Below are 24,863 nucleotides of genomic sequence, written 5' to 3'. Positions count from 1 at the left end.
CAAAAGAAGTAAAAATATGTTTGTTATCAAAGGTAAGATATTAATCAAATGCTAACCGTTGAACATTAATACAAGTGCAGAGTTCAACAATGAAAATGTACACAGCACACTCTTATGAGAGGCAATGAACACAGCATGGTGCCAGTTTAGTTAAACTAGGGAACAATAATTACTAAAACATTACTGTGGTGCATGATTGCTTACTGGGGACAAACAATCCAATTAATTTAGACAAGATATGAAGCGGTTTGAAATTTTAAATCCCTCTACAAACTGTAATTCTATTCAGACATCAAGCTTGTAAGATAAACACTGAGCAAACTGTGCACAAACCCATATGAAACAGACTGAAATTATGTTTTATTGACCCACCTTAAACTGATATAACATAATTAGCATGAGGCGAACAGAAACACAGCAGAAAACCCAAGAGAGCAATATATGATATATATTTCTGATATAACAACATTACTGGTTTTAATGAGTATATTTACATACTAGCACTGGAGGCATTATTCACCAATAAAATGTGTTGATACTGTTGGAATCTCACCAGAAAAGCTGGGGAGAATAAGAGAGAGTAAGTAAATAAGAGGGAGTCAAAACCTCGACATTTGGAATTTGGCTGACGTGTTCAGAGACTTTATCGAAGCTGTGTTTGCATTTTTATGGTGCTTGCCTAAAGAGTCAATTTAATATGTTGACATACTTTAATAATACAGCATATCTTAAATGGGTTTTGGGATATCTCAATTTATGTGTAATATATTACAGAACAGAACAAGTATTGCTACTTTTCTTAAAAGTATTACATTTTTCCATACATTTAATATCTGAGTCAGTGATAGTTCTAGACCATGCGATTTTAGAGGTACCAAATATATAATCCCTACTGTGTATATATACAAATATCCCTATAGGTTTGGTTCTACATAAGACTAACAATAACAGAAAACACAACAACACATTTTATATGAGTAATTACACTATGTGGTGTACAAAAATATTTCCCACAGTTCCTACAGCAAAGGGCGGTCCCCTGTAATGATTAATATACTGCTCTGATACTGTGCTCACCTGTTACAGCACCCTCAATCCCAGCACAGCCAACTTTGTTCATAATGCAATATAAGTTGGAAATTATCCTTCCTCTTCTCTCACTTTTTCTAACACTCACTTCAGACAGACTGCACAGACAAGGGTTTGGAAGCATTATGGCTAAATGGCCGATAAGCACAATACAAATGATACAAAGAGGTTTTTAGACATTGGTGTTGAAAATAATAAGATACATTGTTTGAAAAAAAAATTTGAACAAATATTAAAAAAATGAAATACCACATGTTCCTACCTTATTTATTGTTGCAAGCATATGTAAAGTATACGTGTTGTGCATTATAGTTTTAAAAAATCCAACTATATTAATTATTTTTTATATTTTTCATGTATGTATGCGTATACATGTAGGTGCATTGTTTGAGGGAATTCAATTCAAAAGCATCTTTTGTTAATTGGCATCACTGCTTAAGGGACCTTTTACAGTGTATGAAAATTGTAGAGAAAAACGTAGTCAGATTTCCTTATATGAAAACATAATAAATGAATGAATAGATAAATAATATTATATAGGAACAACCTTTCTAAACAAAAGTGGCAGCAGGTCGGTGTGTCCAGTGTCCATCAGCAAAAATGACTTTCCTTAGAGATGTGAGCGCTGAATTTAAAGTTTCCCCTCAGAGAGGATAATCTGAATGTTGGGATCCTGGTGATACCACAGATATATTGCAATTGCAGAATTTATTCCACATACTATAAAATGTCAGTTTTGTGGACTGGTGGCTGGAGAGGTGCCAGTTCCTCTCCTGGGCACTTCCCAGGTGCTGTTGAGCAAGGCACCAAACCCCCAACTGCTCCGGGTGCCGATCCATTGGCAGCCCCCTCGCTCTGCCATCTCTCCATTAATTGCATGTATATAGGTCATGTTTGTGCATGTGTGTGTTTTTCGGGCCTGTGTGTGTAACCTGAAAAATCATAGCGCAGCCCGGCGCAGCACAAAAATTCTCCAAACTTTCATTTCACAGACTGCCTCACTGGTCAGCTCTCACTTCCCTCTCAGCACTACTCTGTCTGCCCTTTTTATTGATCACTAGGTGTCTTGTTATTATCCTCTGATGTTTTCACTCCAGATCTGTTGACTGAAAGGTCACGGCCCTTATTAAAGAATAAAGATACCCCCTGTTTACATACAACAGGTCAGACTTTTTGCTGAATTAATTTTTTTAGAGAACATTACAATACTGAACTGATGTCACCAGTGATTTGTCTCAAAAGCTTTTCTTCCACCAGAAATCAATTGAGCTAATAAGATACATCCCTTCTATTGTGTCACTAAATCTAAAACAGACTTTTCAGATACTGAAATCCAGCAAAAAGGAATCGTATGCCATTAAGAACACTTCCAAACTATCCCCCTTAAATCAGAGACACATTTGTGATATTTTACAGCTAATGAAACATTTTATACTCATTATCAAAAACCTTTTATCCACAGTATCTTGTGTGTGATGAGTAGCAGGAGGAGTCCTGACTAAAAAGCCTTGGAGCAAGGCAGCGGGTTGACAACATGTCGTGCTGAAGACAGCTGCTTCACTCTTTCTCTCAAGAACATCTGATTCAAACAACATTTTGAGACCATCTTACTTTCTTACTGGGTGTTTAATCTACAGTGGGGAAAAACAGTTAAAACACTTTGAGCTGCAAAGCGAAGTGTCATAAATCAAGAAATTCATAGAAAAAGTGTCAACATGATTAAAGATAGAATAAGATAGCTTGTGGCTTATTACACTTGCCGAATCATATCACATTTCAGTCTTCCAGGAGGTACTACCCTTGTCTGGTTGCTGCCCGATTGAAGCTCTGCCCATCATGGCAGTTTAATAGATGGTTATCGTCTAGGTTACAATTATTGTTACAGTCTGATGGGAAGGCGTAACTTGAGGCCATACCTAGGGCAAATAAAGTCCCCCAATCTCCTCCTCCCACCTCCAGCTCCTCCAACTCTCTTACTGCATTAATACATCAGAGGGAGGTGTAACATGGAGATACATACTGCTTCCTCAGTGACATAATTGAAAGTTCAGTGTCTTCAGTTGTAGTGTCTTCACTATATGGCATCAAACAAACAAACAAACTTTTGGGCTTTAATTGTCAATTCAATTCAATATCACAGTAGCTTTAATAGTTAGACTCTCAATAACACGTCATCAATAACATGATGACGTGTGAGAGGATTCGGCTCACATTTCTGAAAATGTACGTCACACAGGTTTAAGAAGTGATGAGGCCTTTGCTGAACGCTTTGTTAGAGCTACATTTAGCTTGTCATATATCATCCATATCTGTTTGTGGTAAACAAGTCTACTAAAACTCAAACTGTAGCATATCCCAGAACTGTGCACTAACTTATAAGCCTTTAGCTTATACTATATCTGCTCATGTGCTAAGAATCCTCTTAAATGTACCCTTGCATCTTCTTTCCTAAAATTTGTATTACTAATTTTATCAGGAAAAAAGCTGCAATGACATTGGTTTGTTGATTGTGTTACTATTCCCTATATTTACTTTTTTTTTGTTACTTACCAGTAAGAGCTTTTCATGCGTTGTGTTGGACAGTTAGCCACAAAATCTGCACGTCAGCTTCTGCAGCTCCTTACAATAACAATTCAAGTACGGCCTCTGTTGCTTCACTCACCACTCAGCCAAACCCTGTTTTATCATCCAACACAAACACACTGGATTTATTATCACTGTACCTCAGAGACGGATAATGGCACAGGATATTTCAGTTGTCATCATCATCATCATCATCATCACTGAGTTTAATCAGAGAAGACGCAACAAAATTAGATTAGAAGATAGTTCCAAGGGAGCCCAAAATTATGTTTTATTCACACCCCTAAACCTGCCAGGACCCTCTGAAATAATGGAAAATGGTATCCAAATCCAAAGATTTGAACACATCTTGTAGTGTTGAAATGCATTTAGAAGAAATGATCTGAAGGAAAATGTCACATTTGATCATGATATTTTAACTACTATCACGATGTGTCACCCTCCCAAAGTAAATACAGGTGAATAATATTGTTAACAAATTAGTATGAATTTGCTACTGTGGCTTTAAGGAAAGACCCATAAGTCCAACTATAAATGGCTGCAATTCATTTTGACTGCTGGTTGTATACAGGAAATAAACATTAACAGTACACTGCGGTGCTGTAAATGATAAAACATTATTTTCCATATGTTCGTGTCCTGTAAAAAATAATGATTTATAATGACAGACGGAAAAATGATGAGAGAATATATTTTCCCTTGAATGCATTTTATGATATTAATATATGTGCATTAATCATTGACAGTAAAAACAATTAAGGAAATGAACCAGACTGCTCTCCTGAAACAGTGACAGTAGTTTATCAGTCTTCCCTCATACAAGAGGAAACATTACTACATTTATTGATTTCAAAGGAAGAACCATTACATATACTGTATATTCACTGCTCTTGACAATGATTAGGAGACAGACGATAATTTTTGCAATCATTACGCTTAATGTCAAGTAAAATCTATCTTAAGCTGCAGGAAGCAAATAAATAATATTTAAAAACTGGGAAATGCTCTACAACAGCGAGTATTATAAAATGTCATATATGTTCTCTCAACAGTGTGGCTCTACAAGTAATCATCAATACTTAATGATATCAATACCGTACACTCTTATGAAGCCTGAGATATTTAGTTAATAGAGGAGCACAACATTTTGCTGAAACACGGGTGAAACAGGAAGCTTACATACAGTAAATGTATACACAAACTTAATTTATGGTGAAATGTAAATGGATCGTTTAATCTGGATGTTTAATCCTCTAATAAACATGAACGTACATATGAGCTCTAACACTGGTTTTAGCGCCCTCGATCACTTACATTCTGTATCACAAAAAGTGATATAGAAGTCAAAAGGATTCACTGCTGCTTTTCAAAAAAAGCTACTGAGACACGTAATTATATCAATAATCAAACCTATGATAATTGCCTGCAATCATTTAGTAATGACAAATATAGTAAAATAAAGTTCTATACAGTTACAGGTGTATAAATATGCTGAGCATTTACTAATATGGTAAACAGTATTTACCCATATCAAAATTTCAAAGTGCCGTGTATAATCAGAGCTATGTTTACGTAAAAAGAGTACAGAAATCCACTTAATAAAGATGCAAAGTGAGATTAATAAACATCCAACTACAGCATTGTCTTTGTACAATAAAGCATATAGCAGCAGCAGGTCACCAATAGCCCAAATACAGTATGATATAATACAGTAACAATCCTAGCTGCAGAAACAACCTAACAAACTCTGTCTGATTTCGCTTTTTTCTTCAAAGAGATATGTTTCCAAATGTTTAGCATATAACATGTAACCAAAACTTTCTAAAAGTGTGTTTTTAGACTTTCAATATGGAATACCATTTAAATAAATAAATGCATTAATGATAGCGATAATAATAATAATATTTCTATGAAATAAATACAAGTCAACATACTGTAGTTCAATTAATAAATAAATAAAAAATGACATTTTTATTTCATAGTTCCACATAAATGTTTTTAATCTTTACTTTTATTTCATAATTTCACATTTAATTATTTCAGTATTTATTTCGTAATCATGTTTATTTATTAATTTATCTATGTGTGTATGTAGGCATGTGTATTTATTTATTTATTTTGACTTAAATGGCATTCCATATTATTTCTACTTGTCTGATCCATTGAAGCCTGCAGACGTTTAAGCTGCTCCAGCATTAGTTAGTAGTTCAGATATTTGGAGTATTGTTTCAGTGTGTTCAGCTGCCATCGGATGGCAGCACTGTGATATTATTGCAAACCACAAAACAGATTACATAATGGAAACACTGTTACAGCCCCACAGGCAGCTAAATAAAAACAGCATAACTACCCACAAATACAGCACATTGGTGTCCATGGTTGTACTCCATTCACCTCTGGTCAGAAGTGTTGTCTCCTTGACTTGAGGGAGTGTCTCCTCTTCCTTTTCCTGTGGCACTGCTCCCTCCTCTCTGGCCAGGGGAAACCACCCTCAGCGGTCCTGTAGGCTTCATCATACTCGTCGCTGTCAGAGTCCGCCTCAGCTGCAAGGAAAACTCTGTCTGCAAAAACTTCTTTCAGCTTGGTTGTGAAGAAAACCTCAAGGCTGCGGCCTGCTTGGGCCACCTCGGAGTCAGGCTGTGGTCAGAGAGAGAAAGAGCTATTACACTCTGATCAGGAGAAATGGCTGATGAGTATAATATTTCAAATTTATATTATTATTATCATTATTATACATTTAATACACACACACACAGGACTTACATAATTGAACTTTGCACAGTTGCGGAACATGAGAAAGACATCAGCAACGAACTGTTCTAGTGATTCATAATGTCGAGTACTCCTCTTGTTGAGTTTCTCCCTGATCACAGACAGGTCCATTGGTCTCTTAATGATCTGGTAGTAATGACGAGCCTGCATGAAAGCCGAAGACATTTTAGATATAATCCACCCTTTCTGCATTCAAAATGTACCAAACAAATGTTCCATAAATTGCATTATGTATCAAAGTGAAGTGACAAATTCAGCACCCTGTTAGTAGGGTGCTTGCTTGAACAACAGAATCTTAATTTAAACCAGACAATCAATTCAATTTTAACTGCACTGGACTCAAGAGGATTTAACCTTTGGTATCAATATTAAAGGTGCCCTGTGATTTTTTTTAAATCACTGGAAGTGCTACATACACATTGTATAAAGAGCACCAAAGTCCACTTATTGTAGGTACAAAGACAGGACTTTTACCCAGGAGGCCGCTGTTTGTGTCCAATGTGAAGGTCAACGACTTACATTATGTACGTAACCGATTTAAGTTAAGTTACATACTTAACTAATCTCACATACATAAGTTATAAACGTACCAATTTTAACCCAAACCACAATCTTTTTGTTGACCTAACCAAGATGTTTTGTTGCCTACACTTAACCATACTCTGCATGTTGAAAAACTGCATCATAGGGGTACTCATAATGTCAAAAACGTGACGCCAAGGAGTCCTGACAAAGCGGCAATACGTGACCAGTTGAGAGTGAGAATGTGTGGTACATGCATACCATAAAACATTTTAAAAATCAGTGTTTCATGTTTTTAATAAGGAAGGAAATGTCTTCAACATGTTGGTCAGACCTCAAAGGAAATACTCACTCAGTTTTGGTGAGAAAAACTGAATGTGAACATGATTGTTACCAAAAAACCTCCACAGGGTACCTTTAATAAGAACCCTGACGAATACAGCGGCAATCAAAGCATGTTTATGTACGCCTAAACATGAGGGAAAATACTGTAAGTATAATGAACAAAAAGATAAAAATGTAACTTTGGGTTGGCCTGTTACTGGTCTGTAGCAAAAGAGTGATCACTCACAAGTGGACTGACGGGCTCATGAAAGGGAGCACTCAGGACGTTACTGAGGATCAGAAGAGTCAGGCGCTCACATTTCTGCAAACAGTCAACCAAACATGAAAGAAAATGTTTAAAATGCAAGAAAGGGAACACAATTACAGAAACCACCAGCCATCATTATAATGGTTAACACAGCTAATAAAATGACCTACTCTCTGGTCACATGCAGGCAGTCCGTGTGCCGATGTGTGTTCTCCAGATGATCTCTCATTCTCACAGTCGTACTCAACCTCTGGCTGCATGGTGTCTCTGCACAGGCTGCACAACCAATCCCCTCTGAACAGGTAAGAAACAGCATCAGGTTAACAGTAATGCTCCAAATAAAACACTTGATAGGATGTTGGAGAATAATGTTGAATGTACAGGTGCATTTGGGTTGGAGTTTGAGAAGCTTACGAGGGGAAGCTTAGAAGAGACGGGATGTGGCAAGATAGATGAAAAACTTTGGGACAGCGATCACAGCACAGCAGGTCGCCTCCAATCAGACACACGGCACAGAAGTCCTCACTCTCCATCACTGCACTGTTGTGGTCAGGCTGGACTTCCTCTGTGCTTCTTGGAGCGACAGGGTTTGCCATCAGAAGTGGTCTCGAAGCAGCACCAATGTTGGACTCCTCTTCCAGGTCAGAGCGGAGGGGTTGTGGGTCGTCAGTTGTCAGTTCAGGATCAGATTCTATGTCAAGCTCAGACTCCACAGAGCCTTGAGAGTCCAGAGGCTGTTCGGATATATTGTCAGAGTCAGTCTCTGCTCTAAATCCGGGATCATAGTCTGGCTGGAAGTCTGACTCGGTTTCACCTTCGCCTGATTCCACCTCAGCGTCCAGCACTTGGCCTTCCTCTGATACCGCTCCGGATTCTGATTCTGGGTCTGCCTCATATTCAAGACTTGGCTCTGAATCGCCTGCGATATCAGTTTCACAGCAGAGCCCCATCTCTCCTGCGGCCACTGATTTCTCCCCAGTCAGACATTCAAGTTCAGCCTCGGATAAAGAATCTGCATTTGGGTCAGAATCTGTTGATGAGTCCAGCTGTGTCTCGGGATCAGCCCTGGAAAAAACTGCTTCCTCTGGGACTGATCTGGGATCTGAGTCAGAGTCCAGATCCAGTGCAGAGTAACTCTGTGGCACGTATTTATGGTTAGTGGACGGAAGTGTGGATGATTTACGAGGGCTAACTCTCCCTCGGCTGTCAAACTCACTGGTGGTCAAGTGATTACGATTCTGTCGCTCTGCGTATGCTGGCGCTGTGAGTGAGCGGATGGTCCTCATGGTCTCAGAGCCCCCAGCTATTCCCTAAGTTTATCACACAGAAGAGAAGAGAAGACAAGAGAAGACAAGATCAAACAAGACATACTGTAGATCATATCTAATGTGCCTTCCTAAACCCAACACAGTGTTGTTTCAATACAAAATCCATACTTGTTAGATATCTTATTGAAGCCAAAACTTCCTGCATCTAGTGGTGAGGTAGCAAAAATAAAACTTCTGCTGTGTGCCATGCATGTAGGAGAAATTGCTATCTGGAACTAGTGCTTTGTTAGTCTGTTATGGCCTACTGTAGAAATGGTGAGGCAACATGGCAGACTCCATGGAAGAGAATCCGCTGGTTCTGTACTTAGATATAAACTGCAAGTAAACACTATGATTCTTATTTTCAGGTTATTGATTATACACCAAAAAAACAAACTTGTTAATATTACACAATCAGCCACACAAGAACTCTGCCTGCACAAAATACTGTTAAACTTATACTATATGCTATGGTCATATTTAGGTCAACACATTCCTGCTCAAAACTCATCACATCAGGACCCCTGTGCGTCACAATTTTAACACTGGGTATAATTTTTTCAATGTTCAGGGTATGGTTAGGTTTAGGCAACACAACTACTTGGTTAGGTTAGGGATTCATGGGGAGGACTCATGTTAAATCAGTGACTATTATCCTACATTTTATTTTCAAATCTTTATTTGTTTATACAAGGATATATACCTCATAACAGTCCAAGACCCAAGAGAGCCAATCACAGTTTCATGAAACATGACATCATTCATAGCAATGGGGTCAACCTCGCACTTTCTTTTAGCTTATGACTTCTCACAAGTAAAAAGTAAAAGTTGGTCTCAGCAGCTTTGTAAAGAGGTTTTAAGAGGACACTCTTAGCATAAAACCATCTGTGCTATTTAAGAGCCTTCCTAGTGGTAGGACAAAATGTTTTTGGAATACAGGCACTGGTGTTTTTATAGGATCACTTCTCCCCTACTGTATTCAAAGAAATAAGACATACTTCAGCCGTTGCATCATGCCAGGTTCTCTGCTCGCTTTTCTCTGTCCCCCTGGCAGGTAGAGGGTCGCTTTGCCGTCGTCCGTGTGGGGGGAGTTGAGACACAAGTATTTTGAGACGCTCTAAGCAAACCACCGGAACCCTGGGCCTCCCTGAGTCCTTTTGAACATCTCTGTTACTTTAGAGGAAAGTAGAGAAAGAATGACGAAACCTTATTTTCATGGTTTGTGCCTGGACAGATGTTTGACTAGTCAGCTATTACACACCTGTCGTGGACGTTTCTTGAAACACTGCATTTCCCTTTTGCCTCATAACCAGCCTCTTCATTTACATAAGCAAAAGAATGATCTTAAAAAAAAGAGAATGATGATGAGCATGTATTCACAAACTTTGTATTTTGGTTATTTGAAGGTATGAGAAATAATTGCATGAGAAGTTACACAAAGAGTATTTTGCGCACCTGGCTCTGTCTTATAGGACAGAAGAGGAGGCCGGTGGCCTCTGGAGGGCTTCGTGTCAGATGACGTTTCTTTGACAGCATAAAGTACCCCATCTGAAGCTCTCCTCTGTCTAGGATCCATACTGACATACTGGGCACAAAACAAATATTACGTAAAATGTATTAATGTACTATACTGTATGTAACCTTTTTAATGTAACTTGTGTGCGATGCTCTTATTGGTCCAAACAATTGCTTTTTTTTTTAAGATTTATAGAAGCATATGCAATCTTTTGACTGATGTTAAAATTTGAATATTGTCAAAATTGAAACATATTTTCTAAATTCTCTACTGACAGGGAATTAAAATGGATATGGATCAAATCTAAAGTCTTTAAAGTCAGGGTTCAAAGTTATAGTTTTTTGTTTTTAAAAGAGTACTTTTAAAATTTAGCATTGCATTTTTATATCTCTTCCACACATTCATCTTCCTTGTCAAAACTGGTTGCTGGCGGGGTGCCCGGTGGCTCAGTGGTTATGAACCACAGAGCAGAAAATGTGTTGTGTGTTGTAGAACTTTGATTGGACCAAACAAGCAACCCCAAGAAGTGACCCTGGTACGCTCAGATGAAAATTGTACTACTATTTTCTGACATTTTATAATATTAATTAATATTTGCATATTAATCAATAATGACAATAATAGTTTGTTGCAGCCCTAAGTCAGTGAAACCATGTATGACAGAAGAAAGCTGAACGCTATTACTATTTATTTTCAAAGCCAGAAGTAGCGCTGGGTAGTAACCCGGTTCATCTGGTATTAATAACCCTTACAGTATGAATTTAGCACTAACTCACATGTACTAAGGGCACACCCAACACTGATTATCTCTATTTTATCTGACTGGTGAGCTACACTTCTTCCCTATGTGTGATTACATTTTGATGGCATGGTTACCTTAGTTGCAGCTCCTGCCTGCAGGCCGTGAGTGCATCCTGTGGGCCTTTCAGTGTGAGGGCTGGTGGATGGGGCTGCCAGTTCCGCCGGGATGCTCTGGGAGCGCCTCTCCCTCCTTGTGCACACTAAACCAGGGCTGAGCCTAGTGCTGTGTACATCAGACACACACTCTTGGGCTGTCACTGACACCTCCAGGGATGTGGATCTCTGTCAGAAACACAAACATGCAAAACTGAGCAGGTTTTCAAGCTGCATCACATGCACAGATGTCCCTTTTCAGGCCATTAACAACAGACAGGAGAGAAAAGGTGTGGGATGTGCGCAGTGGAAACAACCTTGAGTGGCACACAAGCACATGCTAGGCTTTCACATAATGAACAAAAACATAATTCGGAGCCTATTCTGAGACTAATTCTAAACAACTCAAAGCTTACAAACAGCGAGAATGGCCCACACAGCTGCATATATTACTGTCTTATAGTAAAGGCAATGAAAGGCTGGTTGCCAATTATGTTATGTAAATTCACTATCAGGGGTGCAGTGAGGCCATTTTATTAAACCAGAATAGCAAATCACTTACTATGACTCTCTCCTTCTCTCTTCTATTACAATTTAACTAATGCCAGTGTCCTGAAAAGTTCCTTTAAACACCTCAGCCGTGTCTTCAGCTAATGGAAGCAGGAGGGCTGACAAATCATTTAACACTATCTTCTTTTTTAACAAATCCCTCCTTTCTCTTTTTTTTCTTTTTCTAGTGCACCATCATACATATTCAGGCCATGCTGACACGTGCATGTGCTCTTAAGTATCATGCGATTAAAACACTTACCTGATCCATGCCCCTTGGGAGAGGTGTGCAGAATTCAGACTGTGGAGGAAAATAGACTATAATCCTTCTCTCTTGAACGTTGGAGGGGTGTAGGAATTTATCTCAGACTGCAAAACCAGAACTGAAATCAAACTGGCAGCTCCCTCTATTCCCTTAGCGACTCATTAATGACAGGTTAAATACATAAATGCCTGCGCCCAAGTGGTTTTATGTCATTTTCAGATGCGGTGTGACTTGAAAAATATGTTTGTGGCTGTAAAAGTGCACCCTGAGAATTTTAAGAGAGGTGATTATCTGGCTGCTCAAACCTCTGGCATCAAGTGTAATTATGATGAGCAGTTCTCTCCCGGTTTTGGGATGCAAACGCTACAAACAGCTTGTCTTTAATTGTCAGAGCAGCTCTTTGTTTTACCATCATCCTTTCTTCATAAAAGCAGAAGCGCATTTCTGTCGCACCATCTGTTTTCAGGCTCACTGTCAACTGTGGGAAGTGATCATTCTGGCATTAAAATAAAGCGCCCCTTTAGTATCAGCCGTTTACAAATATGGATTAACACTGGGTACTGCATCAAATTCAACTACTCATTTAAACTTCAATATGTACAGAAATATACAGTTACCTTCCCATAAGTGAAACATTTTCCTTTTGATTGACTTAAATGGTTTTTTTTAGTTAGTCTTTGTTGCCTTTGTCTCTTGTTCTTTGTGTTTGCGTTTGAAGTGTTTGGAGATCTGTGTTTAATAGGAAATAGCCCTGACTCTGACTGATACATTGTGGGTTATTGAGAGGTGTGTATAAACATTGTGGTGTGGTTTACCATGTCATGAGTTGTGAGTTGGGTTCAAATTTGTTTTTGTAGCCATAGAAACTTTGCAGCACCACGTGTGAAACTAAAAACCGAAGACAGAAAATCACACCGCATGCCTCGCTTTGATCACATAGTAGCCGTTGAAGTTGATCACAAACAAATACGCCCAATTTTCAAATGACGTTCACAACTATGTTGCTTCACTAAGACCATAACTTATATAACTATAACAATGGAAACCATTTAGTATTATTGACTAATATTGGCAAATCACAAATATATTGCTATTGCTGTCACTGTTGGCAGATATGCCAAATGTTTTACAAGCTGCAATATTTTTCATGAGGCAAGAAAAATGTGTGTTTTATGTTTAATTCATCATAAGTAGGCTTATGTTCTGCAAAAGTACACCTCAATCTATGCTTAAATTGAGTCAATCCCTTGTAGAAGAGGCCTATGTGAAATTTGTATGAACTCTCCTAGTTATTAACACGATTGAAAACCCCAGAGCAGCTACTGAATGGACTTTGTGAAATAAATAAATTGATTGCATTTATATAGCGCTTTTATCCAAAGAACTTTACAATTCAGCCTCTTAATCACACACGCACACTGATGCCATGCAGGGGTGATGACCAACCCATCGGGAGCAATTTGGGGCTGTCTTGCCCAGGAACATTTTGACGTGGACAAAAGGTAGTTATTGATTATAATGATTAAATTACCAGTTAAGTTTTTTATATTTTCAAAACTTGCCATAATCAAATCAGTTGGATCCTTGCTTTCTTATGTTGTGTTTATGCCTATATTCTCACCTTGCCTTCTTTGTGGTCTCTGAGCATCAGTGCAGGTATGTTTCTCTGCAGCTCTTGTCTCAGCTCTGCTGCAAGAGGAACATGGAGCTGCTGCTGCTGCTGGTCAGGACTCTGCTCCCTACTGTTCTGCTGCAGCTCCACATCTAGCAGCTCTCCGCTTTCAACCGCTGCATTTTGTCCACGAGCCTCCTCCACTCTGCATCGCTCCTCCCAGTTGTTTTCTGTTATCAAATCTCTGTCCACAGGTGTGTCGCTGAAATCCTGCTGCAGAGCTGTGCTGCTCGACAGCTTCCTCTGACGTTGGCCTGACCTGCTGCGGCCTGTACTTGGCTGATCCGGGCTGTCTGGAAGAATTTCTCTCTGAAGTTGGCGATAGAGATAAGATTTAGTTTGAGACTGGGTCTGAGAGGCGGCGGCTTGTGGCTGGGATGCAGATCCTCGACTGCAGTTGATCTGGATTGGTCCCATGATTGGTACAGGTGATGAAGAGGGAGGACATTGTGATGAGCTGTCTGGGTCCCAGCACCTTTGGAGATGCTGGCTCTGGTGCAAGGAGGCAGGGATAAGGGGGTTATAAAGTGTTGCTTCCAGCTGGCTTTTTTCCAGACTAGACAGGTCTGGCTGAGAGGGAATGCCATGGAGGCAACACATCTGGAGCTCGCAGCAATTCTGGTACCCATAGCCTGGTTCCCGTCCTCTGTGACACACGGACGGCAGAGCCAAACAGGGGATGGGCTGAGGCCTTAGAATACTAGAGCAGGCCAAGCCCTGAGGATAGGTGCAGTTCCCCCCTTCAACAGTCAGCTGGCCTGCAGCGCAACAGAATCACATTTAACAGTCTGTTCAAAAAATGATGTAATATTTAAACAGAATATTATATGTTTCAACTATGCAGTAGTTATTTTAAATAAAATGGATCCGCTTTTGCAAGAAACTTTTCATGCAAAAATGTAATTTATTCTAATGCATTAACACTTATTGTGGGCTTATTTTTAATTTCAACCTCGTTCTGATTATTGAGAATTTGACTGTAAGACAACCTACTTGATTCAACAACATTGATTTTACCTAAAGAGGAAATCTGCTTTGTCCAGTAACTAGCATCCCAGTTGAATTTGATCCTGACAGAACTGCAAGAGTCTGAGTGGAGTGAGGACTCAAGCAGTTGCTGTGTCTGGAGAGAAATCTGAAAGAAGAATATATATTCTATTAACAAAAAACAGGTTGCATTCTGCAAGCCCCACTGCTGTCACTGATTTAGTTTAATGTTTTCAAGACTTAAAGGTTTACATAATTAAGGGAATGGGCACTTTGAGTGACAGGTGGGTGTCATCACATTTGGCGAGCATAAACAATTAGTCTGCCTGCTGCTTTTACGAGCTGAGTAGTACTTTCTGTGACTAATTAATTTTACATGTATAATAGGCGTTCTCCTTTAAATACAAAGAAATAAAAAAGAAGCATCAGAGATTAATTAAAACTTCCTCATTAACTGTGTGTTACAATAAGACATTGGACATCTGTTGCCTGTCCTGTCAGCATACCAGAGCCCTGCTGAAGAGCACCGGGCCGCTGCAGTGGTGGGTCGTAGCCCAGGTGATGAACTTCTGAACATGATCCAGCTGGCCACATATCTCTATTGCCCCCTGCAGCTGGTCCTCCAGACGCTGCTGGAAGTCCTCTGTGATTTTCTGCAAAGAAAAACATAAAAATGCATCCAGTAATTACTGGAACACAGAGAGTCATGGCTAGACTGTGGGGTAGACAGATGTAGTTCTTGAGATGTTGGCCTAAGCAGCCTTGACAGATTATTACAGTTCTCGTTTGCTTGCTTTCAGGACTGATTACATGACGCCAGTTACTGACTCTCTGCATGTAGATTCACGGCTGGCTTAACAATACGAAGGAAACAAAAAGAAAGTAATTACCTCCAGTTGCTCTATTAATAGGTTGGCTCGTTTGTTAAGCTCGTTCATCATAATCATCTTTGCCATTTTAATCTGGTTCTCTGCCTTCCTGTGTGCAATCTTTACTCCATGAAGTCTACGAAGACAGAAAGGAGAAAATAAATGTCCTGGCAGAAAAATCCCAAATGCAGAAGAAGAGAGCTGCATTTCAGACATTAATTTATGCATTAGCTTTCTATATTTCACACTATTAAATTATTGAGCATTTCTGGCAGAAATTGCTCAGATTTGGGACTATGATTACAACTCTGTGTGAGTCTAAACCAACCTGTCTTCTATCTGCTTAGCATTGTTCTCCACTGCAGATCTCCTCTCATCCACCTGCACCATCAGGCTCTCAAACAGCCACTGTTGATCCTGTAGGGCCTTCCCAATCTGCACCACCCTGAACACATGAGAGATCACAGCATCCACCACACAGACAGTTCACTAAATGTATTCTTCAGGCATGAATAACACCAGAATTAAAATTGTGTCCCCTAGGGACAAGACATTATGCAGGTGACCTTAGAGGCACCTACTGTACTGTAACATCACAGAAAACAAAAGCGTATGAATGCTTAAAAGGTATTTGTGAGCCAAGGGTAGCGTATGCAGATACAGATGATAGAAGTGACAAGGCAGTTACAGAGGGTGGTTGCTCGGAGGAAGTTTTTAACCTGCGGTTAGCTCTTCTCTGCAGTGTCCTTGTGCTGTGTATCTGAGGACTGACCTGTGGTTTTTGTGGGAGGACAGGTGACAGCTGGTGCAGCACAGAAGGTCACATGACTCACAAAACAGCTCCAAGGGTTCCTGTCTGTGAGAGTGGCACATGAGGAGGGAACAAGGATACGACCCTGGGCCTAAAAGACAGCCGGGAGGAGGAGGGAGGGGGAGAGCATGGAGCATTAGCAACACTTGATTCACACAAACAGCTAAAGGAGGACGATCTGTGTGTGCACAGTCTAGAAAGTAACACCAAAACTAACTAACTAACTAACTAACAGGGAGTTTTAATATAATATGCATTAGAGGAACTTAATTCAAGTAAGATTTGGTTTAATAAATTGAAGAATCATGGGGTGGCACACCAAAACCAACAGCCATAAGTGAATTTTAGGACTTGTATTATGCTGTTGTAGTATGCGGTTGAAAACTATGATAATATGAGAGTTAATGTTACTATCTATTGAGAATGGGCTAATACCAGTACATTTTGAGCTCCACACCAATCCTCTTTTTATTTCTTGTACATGTGTTAGGCAAACATTTTAAAATGTGTGTTTAAGTAATTCTTGTTGTTCAGTATGGTTAAGTCATTAGAATAACTGTAGGACAAACGTCAGAAAAATATTCTGTCCTCTAAGGCGCCTGATTTAAAGTCAGTCACATATCTGCAGCCTCTCATTGCATTGTTAAAGCGCTGGTTTCCATAAAATACAGTGGCCCTAGTTTTGAGTGCAGTGAAATAGTTGAACTCTGCTGACTGGTGGGGTGAATAAAAAACAACAACAAAAAAAACATGTTTTGCTTTGATGGCGGTTTGTGTGTTATATATTATGCTGAATTATATTTTGTCGAATAAATCGTCCATCATATAACCTCAGGGCCTCCTTTTTGAAAGTGACCACAATGAGCTAAAGACGAAAGCCTAATCTCTCAATACACTTTATATTCATGCAGCTTTTCATAGTCGAAGCAGTCTGTGAAACCTTCCATGGTGCTACAAATGGGACAGTGGGTTAAAAGTAACTTGTGATGTTATATTGACATGCACCAATAAAACTGACCTACCTCTGCACTTTGATATACAAAAATGATAATACAATTGTGGGAAATAGGTTGCAAGTTGAGGTTTCAATGAGACGGTGTTAAAGAGGGTTGAGAAGTGGACAATATTTCAGTGCTGTCCAATCTGCCTTTGATGCACCGACCACACACACATATTAATGCACACACTCAAAATTATCTCTCACACACTTCTAAATAGGTCACTGTTGAAGCTGTTGGCCCACAGAACATCAATCTAACAATAGCTGGATACGGCTAATGAAGGCAGCCCTACTCTTCTCTGCTGGTCGCCTCACCTCAGCCAACCCCCTCCTGCTTGCACATTATCACACCTTCCTGTGGTAAAGAGCAGAGCATCACTCCATGTGCATCAGCCTGATCTGACTGACCACATCCTGTCTGTCAGCGCAGACACAGCTTTTTCTCAGTACAGTACACAAATCAAACAGTAACATCACAATAAAGGTCTCCACGACGTATTCTCTATTATTGACAACTTGTGTGATGCAGACCTGCAAAAGCAGCTGGCATCAAAGCTTCCAGGCAAACTTGAGGGTCTTTAAATAGCAACACACTAATATTAGCAAAAGTGAAATCGTGAGCAGTTTAGAATCTGGGTCACGTGTTAAAGAGAGGAGTAATAAAACACAAGGACCTCCAGGAACTATTATCAACCATCGCCACTGTCATGCATTATTCATTGCAATGGTTCCTGCTGAGATGTGATTAATAAACACACAGAACACCAGAGGGAAAACACACAAGCCAAAACAGGCTTAGTGGTGACAAAGACACTCACTGCTAATACAGCCCCACTGATAATCTGTCATCATCTGGAAAATGGAGATAACAAACTCTTGAAATGTGTAAATATCTTGCCTTGTCCAGTCGGAGGCACAGAGCTGGAGCCTCTCTGGTGCAGGTCAGGACACTGGGTGGCACTGGGTCTCTGTTGTTGGTGCATATCTGTGTACTGGGAAGTGGTAGGGGCTCTCTGATGCTGGTGCACATCTGTGCACTGGTAACACAACCACTTGTTGCAAAGTGTACACAGACTCTGTGCAAGTGTTGGCACTGAGCACTCTGAGCAGCTCTGAAAGACACACACAAACAAAAATATACTAAGGACACATTCTCACACACACACACACACACACACACACACACACACACACACACACACACACACACACACACACACACACACACACACACACACACACACACACACACACACACACACACACACACACACACACACACACACACACACACACACACACACACACACACACACACACACACACACACACACACACACACACCTGATAAAAGAGACAAGGTGGCATATGTCAGAAACATTTGTGTTGCTGCTTTACCTGGGGCTAAATCACACTTCCAAGAGTTGTTTTCTGTTCTCATGCTCACAAATGCTTCAGCATGTGAGTGAAACTTAACATGTACTAGAGCACCATTTGTGTTAAATCAGTTTTATAAAGCATTTAAAAACTGATTAATTCCCCAAATCATCCACATTCAAACAACCAAAAGGAAAGACATAACATTTGATCAAATAAGGATTTCATGTTGTAAAAAAACTCATAAAACTCTTGTTTACATCTGATTTTGTTTCAAATATTAACAAAATAGAAAGGCGTCAACAGAGCTGTCAACAGAAGTGCAGCTATTTTCTTTTAATACCTTATTAATCCCTCTGGGGAGATTCATCCTCTGCAGTTGACCCTTCCTACCAATTAAGGAGCAGAGAACGGTGCCTCTGGGCCGAATCCAGTTTAAAAACCCTATCCCTAATATCTAACATGTCTCTTAGGGTGGCAAGAGAGCAACACAAACATAAGAAGCATGTCACCACTACACAGGAAGGCACAAAATAACCTAAAGGGGTGCAATCACAGGATCAAAAGTGCAAACTCAGAAACTGCTGCACAAATCATTAAACAATCTCAAGCTGTTTCAAGATCAAGATAGAAAACAACGCTGAAACAAACACCTTACCTTCTCCATTTCAGTGCTTTAAGAGTGCAGCTGTCGCCTTCACAGCAGGAGAGGAGAGGAGAGCCAGTAGCCTGACGCCTCAGCAGCAGAAACACTGAGGTTTCTACCTGAGGCAGGAAGCAGCGCGCACCGAGAGGTGGCCCCAGAGGAGACGGCTTACATGACAGCCTCACCGTGCTCTCTCCTCCCCCAGTTCATCCAAGTGTAGGACCCCGTCACTGCAGCGGAGGAGAGGAGTGTCACATTCAAATGCATCCCCCTGCTCGCTGGTGCAGCCACCAAAAAAGAGAGAAAATCTAATCCTTTTCTTAAATAAGCCTGTGCATAATAATTGGGAATTAGGGAGATAAGATAATTATTTTTTTTGTAGGGCAAAATATCCCCGGAAGCTCTTTCCAAAATGGAGTAAAAGGAAGACCGAGTGACCTACAATGAGCGAAGGAGGGATAAATTGTACTGTAAGCAACTTTTAGTTCTTTGGAGCAGGCAGGATTTAGGCAATGGGCTCAGGTAGTGCCGGGGTATGTCGGGCTGGGCTGTGCTGGGCAGGGCCTGCTGAGGCCTTCTTCTCTTTGTCAGCACAGGGATGGGACAGGTCCCAGTGGAGCTATACGCTAACGTAGTACACCGAAACCGGGTCAGGCTCTGATGAGCTCCAGATGGGATTAGGGTGCACTCCTGCAATTCCCTTTAACACTGTGAAATCAATTAAGATTTTAACTCACCATGTCAGAGAAAATGAACACTAGTGTAAAAAGAAATACAAGGAGCTAACTGTCGAATGGAAATGTAGACACAAGAGGGATATTACTCATCTGCAAAACAAACATGACAATATGAAAGTCGGAAAAAGGGGAACTGGGGAGAAGGCAGCTTGAAACTTAAAACAAACACTTGCCATCAAATATAGCCCAGTATCAAACCAGTGTGACAACTCAAACTGTGAGCAAGTCTGCCTAACAACAGCCCCTGCAGCCTGACCTACAAATCTGACAACTTCCTCATCCTTAGGAGCTTCAGTGGGGAGCTCAGAACAATCCCATTCCCTATTGTGCGCTCAAAGACCCAATTTGAAACACAATTAGTCAGTCGTAGTTCACCCTGCATCTCGTTCACTCGGCTCTGTGGCGTTTGCTTTTACTGAACCTTCACAGCACTTATCGTTCAAACCGAAACCTCCCGCCAGCTCTCCCCTGCCCTGCTAAGTGAAGCTGGCACTAGATATGCATACCATCTCAAGAGATTTCACAATAATAGAAACCTGCACAGTGATCTCTCCCTTGAAAGCACCCCCTATGTAACATCCATTAACACTGAAGTGATGAGATCACAGAGAAAGCAGGATTATCTACAACCACCCTTAAGTTATTATGCCGTTCAACTATTTCTGTCCTTAAATAACTTACTCTCGGTTCTGCAAAGAGATCCATGCACGAGAAACATCGTCACCTTCTCATGAATAAATAATAATAATAATGAAACAATTTCCATATTTGAGAATCCACTGTAAAGAGTTAACCTTAGTTGCTCCAACAGAAACGTATTTGGCCCATCGTGTTGATTTTCTTATCAAACTGCTCATTCTGACGCATAAAGTTATCTCTCTTTTTAAAACTCCCTTAAAAACAACCGTTATTATTTACTTTGAAGTGTCTTTAATACATGTTTTGCCACTAGGGAGAATAAAAAGAACAAATAAGATGACAATGCTGACATATTATTTCTTTGTTAAATTGTTGTGAATAACTTGTACCATGGGTTTATCAGAGCTTCTTTTGCTGCTGGAAACAAGGTTATTGAGAGGAGCGAGGCCGTTGGTCCTTCACTGTGGGTGATCCCTTTCAGATTACATTTAGTCATTTCATTCAATATTAATACAAATATTATATTGATTAATATAGCGATCACTGCATGTTAACCATTGCATGACAATTACAGTAGTACATGCTACAACTGTAGGATATGTTTATCTCAAGCTTATATATTTTTATAAACAGACAACTCAGTTAACCCTATCTAAAATCGTATCTAGATTGCAATGTGCAGTATTTAGCAAAACAAGATGGTGTAGCCCAGAAGCTACTGCATAGCAACAAGGACATGTCTTCTATTGTCTTCTTTTTTTAATGACGTCAAGAGGAGTTACAATCTTTCGATTATTATTTAAAAGGCTGATTCTCATGGATTTATGAGACAGTTTAGACAAAAATATTATTTTAACTGACATATAAAGCATTCAAACAGCATTTAGAGGGAGATATAATTTACAGAATATATACATATATAGTTTCATGAATAAAATAAGGGAGAAAAACAAATGCTTAGAGGCTTTTTTAGAGGCTAAACATTTAATCAGTGGGTGATTAAATGGAAGAATTTGACAATTACTTCTGAAATCCTTGTTACAGCCCTGGTGCCGCCATAATTTATGGGAATGTCAATGTTATCTACTGTATATCACATAAAGTCACAAATTTTGACTATGCAAATTCCCTTAATTTAGAAAAGGAAAAATTTAAGACATAGTCATTGGATTTGCCCAAATAATGCCTCATACATTTTATACTAGGGCTGGGCGATGATTCAATATGATCATTTATCGCCTTTCAATGGAATCATATTGTGATTAAATCATATTGTGATTAAATCATATGTTGAGATACACAATCAAATTGATTTCCAAATTGATAATAACGAGCGCACCTAACTCAAATTTCTCACAAAATCTGATGTGAAATATGTTGAGGGAATATCATTTGAAGACATTTGTTTTTACATCACACTTACATCACTCAGCTTAATGTGATTAACAAACGGGACTTCAACCACCAACCCTCTTATCCAGACTCTAAGTCTAAGATCCATTACCCAGAATACAACAGTGCATACAGCAAATGACTGGTGAATGTGTTAACGTCCACTTGGAACCCAAATGTTGAGTAGTGTTTTACAAAAGCTGTGTGCAGGATTTTCTTCATCCATTCATTCATTCAGCTTAATTATTCAACTCCTGAGTGCCTTCACCCAAGAAGTCTACTCCCCAGTGTATCAAAATAAAACTATCATCTTAATCTCATTACTCTGTATTTGTGTGCATGGACATAGTCAGGGTTTAGCTAGAAACATGCATTCATTTTTTTCTCTATAATTCCACTTAACTTGTTAATTTTGCAGTAAAGTTCTCATTAAAATGAAAAAAAAAACTAATTAATTTGTCAAGTATTCATTCACACAGGAGTATGCAAAAATAGGCTTTACCACGTGGTTATTTCATATCCAGTAGACAATTAAATTATGAAGTTACCACAAATACATACTTGATACCTTTTTTCCTTAGTAGTGAAATCAAACAAGAGCTTAAACTTCATTGTAAACATACAACTAACAACCATCAGATGCTCATCTGATTCGTTCCAACTGTCCACTGTGTGTTTCCCTGTCTGAAGTATCACTGTAAAACAATAAATCCCTGTTTGAATGTTCCATTGAAGTCATGGGAAGACTACCATTAACTCTGAATATACACCTATATATCTCACTGTGGGAATTTGGGATTTTCCTTATGGCATGTTACACGTTTGGCTACCTGTTCCATCTGTTCATGAACGCGTCACTCCGACGGCACTTTGTTAACGACGCCTTCGCTTAATAACAACACGCTTGTCAGTCAAACTGCAGAGCGTCTGCCCCCGCATCCTCAGCCTGCCTCCGTGCATCAGCAGCTGTATCTCCTCCACAGCAGCATCACTGAGCGTGATATTCTTTTTTAGAAAGTGCGCATGAGATTACGCCCCTGTCATGGCATCGCGGTGCAGCCGCACAACACAACAAGAGGACAGCACGCAAACACAAAGTCAGCCCTACGGATAGTTTTTGGTGCACAGACAGAGCACCCAGGAAACTGTGTCTGTGCACGAATTAATTCCGCTCATGAAGTGCGCAGCTCGTGCATCCTGTCAGGTAAACATCAGCGCGTGTGAGGCTGTCAGAGTGGACACGAGAGTCCGCAGAGCAACTCAACTTCTGTCGCTCCGTCTCTGATGTCACACGTGCTGCAGTAATTGTCCTTCCCATATGGTCTGTCCCTAAACGCGAGAGTGTTTGGCTGGATTCTTTTTACCTTGACCCGTGCATCTCCGAGAGTCGGTCCCCCCATCTGATGTCGCTCTTTACACGCTCTTTTTTTTTTTGTAGATTTCCAAGTCTCGCAGTTAATCGTGAGATTTTATAACCGTTCTCATGCAATACTCCTGACGTTCCTCAAAGCTGTAGTGTGATACTTGGTGAGAGGAGGGGATCATTTTTGGAAAGTTTAACGGGATGGCATCACTGTGACATCACTGCAGTAAAAATAACAGCACCACGATGTGAACATTATCCTTGAATTAGCAGTAGTGGCATGTCACTTAGCAAACATTTACATTTAAGTACACTAGTTTTGATATACTTGTACCTGTACATTACTTGAGTAGGTATTTATATTCTATGCTATTTCTCCACTACATTTGTACTTTTTTACTTCATTACATCTATTGTACAATAGTTGCTATTTGTTACTGATAAAACAAAATAATATAACTGTGAAAATCTGAATATTGAGTAGACTCCCTTTACTTTTGATGCTTAAAGTAAGCTACTTTTATACCATCCGCCAAAAGTGATGCTGGTTTTGTCTTCACCTTGTGAGTCCGTGTATGTGTGTGTCATCATGGCAAAATGTGGTCCTGGAGACACCTACTGTAGCAGGAACTACCACAGAGGAGGTTTTTAGCAGCCTATTATAGGTGTTTATATGTATGTCTGTCTGCGGGCAAATTTTGTCACCAAGATGGGTGTGGTCCAAGCAAGGGGGGCAGAAACAGAGGGACAGGAAGTAGGGGCCATGCCCCTCCACTCTACGGCCCTGACCCGATTTGGCATTGCAGCTGGTGAGATCCCATCAGCATCCAGTCCCGATAAAACATCTATAATCTTACTTGAGTAATATTTTATACAGGACTTTTACTTGTAATGGATTATTTTTAGAATATGGTATTTCTACTTTTATTTAAGTATCAGCTTAATTCTTCCACCATTAAGTAAAAGTACTAAAATCATCCAAAGTAAAAATATTCATGCACTGATGGTCAGTGTTATACTATCATATACAGTATATAACAGGTATATATAATATTATTAAGGCATTTACATTTAAGCAGTATATTTTACATACTGTTTGTGAGTTTAAAGTTTATTGAAGTACCTAAAAACTGTACCTAAAAATACTACAATTTCTAAGTAAATGTAGATTTTACTTCATTTTACTTCATGTATGGATGAGTCCTGAGTTATAGGAATATTGAAGCAGTAAAATACACTTGGAACAGTAATCACTGAGTAGTGTAGTCCCCTTCATGGAAT

At 39.7% G+C, this 24,863-nt stretch overlaps 1 protein-coding gene across 2 annotated transcripts; it reads right to left on the bottom strand.

Annotated features, from left to right (window-relative positions):
• Positions 1-5,659: 5,659 nt before the first annotated feature.
• Positions 5,660-23,617, bottom strand: trim66 (tripartite motif containing 66). Of its 2 annotated transcripts, XM_083912653.1 has the most exons (19): positions 23,584-23,617; positions 19,464-19,681; positions 18,327-18,540; positions 16,390-16,519; positions 15,946-16,062; positions 15,639-15,753; positions 15,255-15,401; positions 14,779-14,896; positions 13,711-14,519; positions 12,087-12,125; positions 11,258-11,464; positions 10,321-10,450; positions 10,127-10,208; positions 9,864-10,038; positions 7,973-8,868; positions 7,729-7,852; positions 7,538-7,612; positions 6,436-6,588; positions 5,660-6,309 (listed from the first exon to the last, which is right to left on the bottom strand). In XM_083912653.1, the coding sequence occupies exons 2-19, from the start codon at positions 19,470-19,472 to the stop codon at positions 6,073-6,075; spliced, it is 3,777 nt and encodes a 1,258-aa protein (XP_083768779.1). In that variant the 5' UTR covers positions 19,473-19,681; positions 23,584-23,617; the 3' UTR covers positions 5,660-6,072. The 2 variants fall into 2 exon arrangements, with proteins under 2 accessions (XP_083768779.1, XP_083768778.1); XM_083912652.1 differs by lacking the exons at positions 12,087-12,125; positions 18,327-18,540; positions 19,464-19,681; positions 23,584-23,617.
• Between the last annotated feature and the right edge of the window lie 1,246 nt (positions 23,618-24,863).

The sequence above is a fragment of the Echiichthys vipera genome, assembly GCF_963691815.1.
Source record: "Echiichthys vipera genome assembly, chromosome: 1".
NCBI classification, from domain to species: domain Eukaryota; kingdom Metazoa; phylum Chordata; class Actinopteri; order Perciformes; family Trachinidae; genus Echiichthys; species Echiichthys vipera.
This window is presented reverse-complemented; position numbering and strand designations above follow the sequence as displayed.

Coding starts and splice junctions, on each gene's coding strand:
- trim66 (XM_083912653.1), bottom strand. Junction 8,869..9,863: donor GGCATGATGCAACGGCTGAA/GTATGTCTTATT, acceptor TGATAAACTTAG/GGAATAGCTGGGGGCTCTGA. Junction 6,310..6,435: donor ACTGTGCAAAGTTCAATTAT/GTAAGTCCTGTG, acceptor CTCTGACCACAG/CCTGACTCCGAGGTGGCCCA.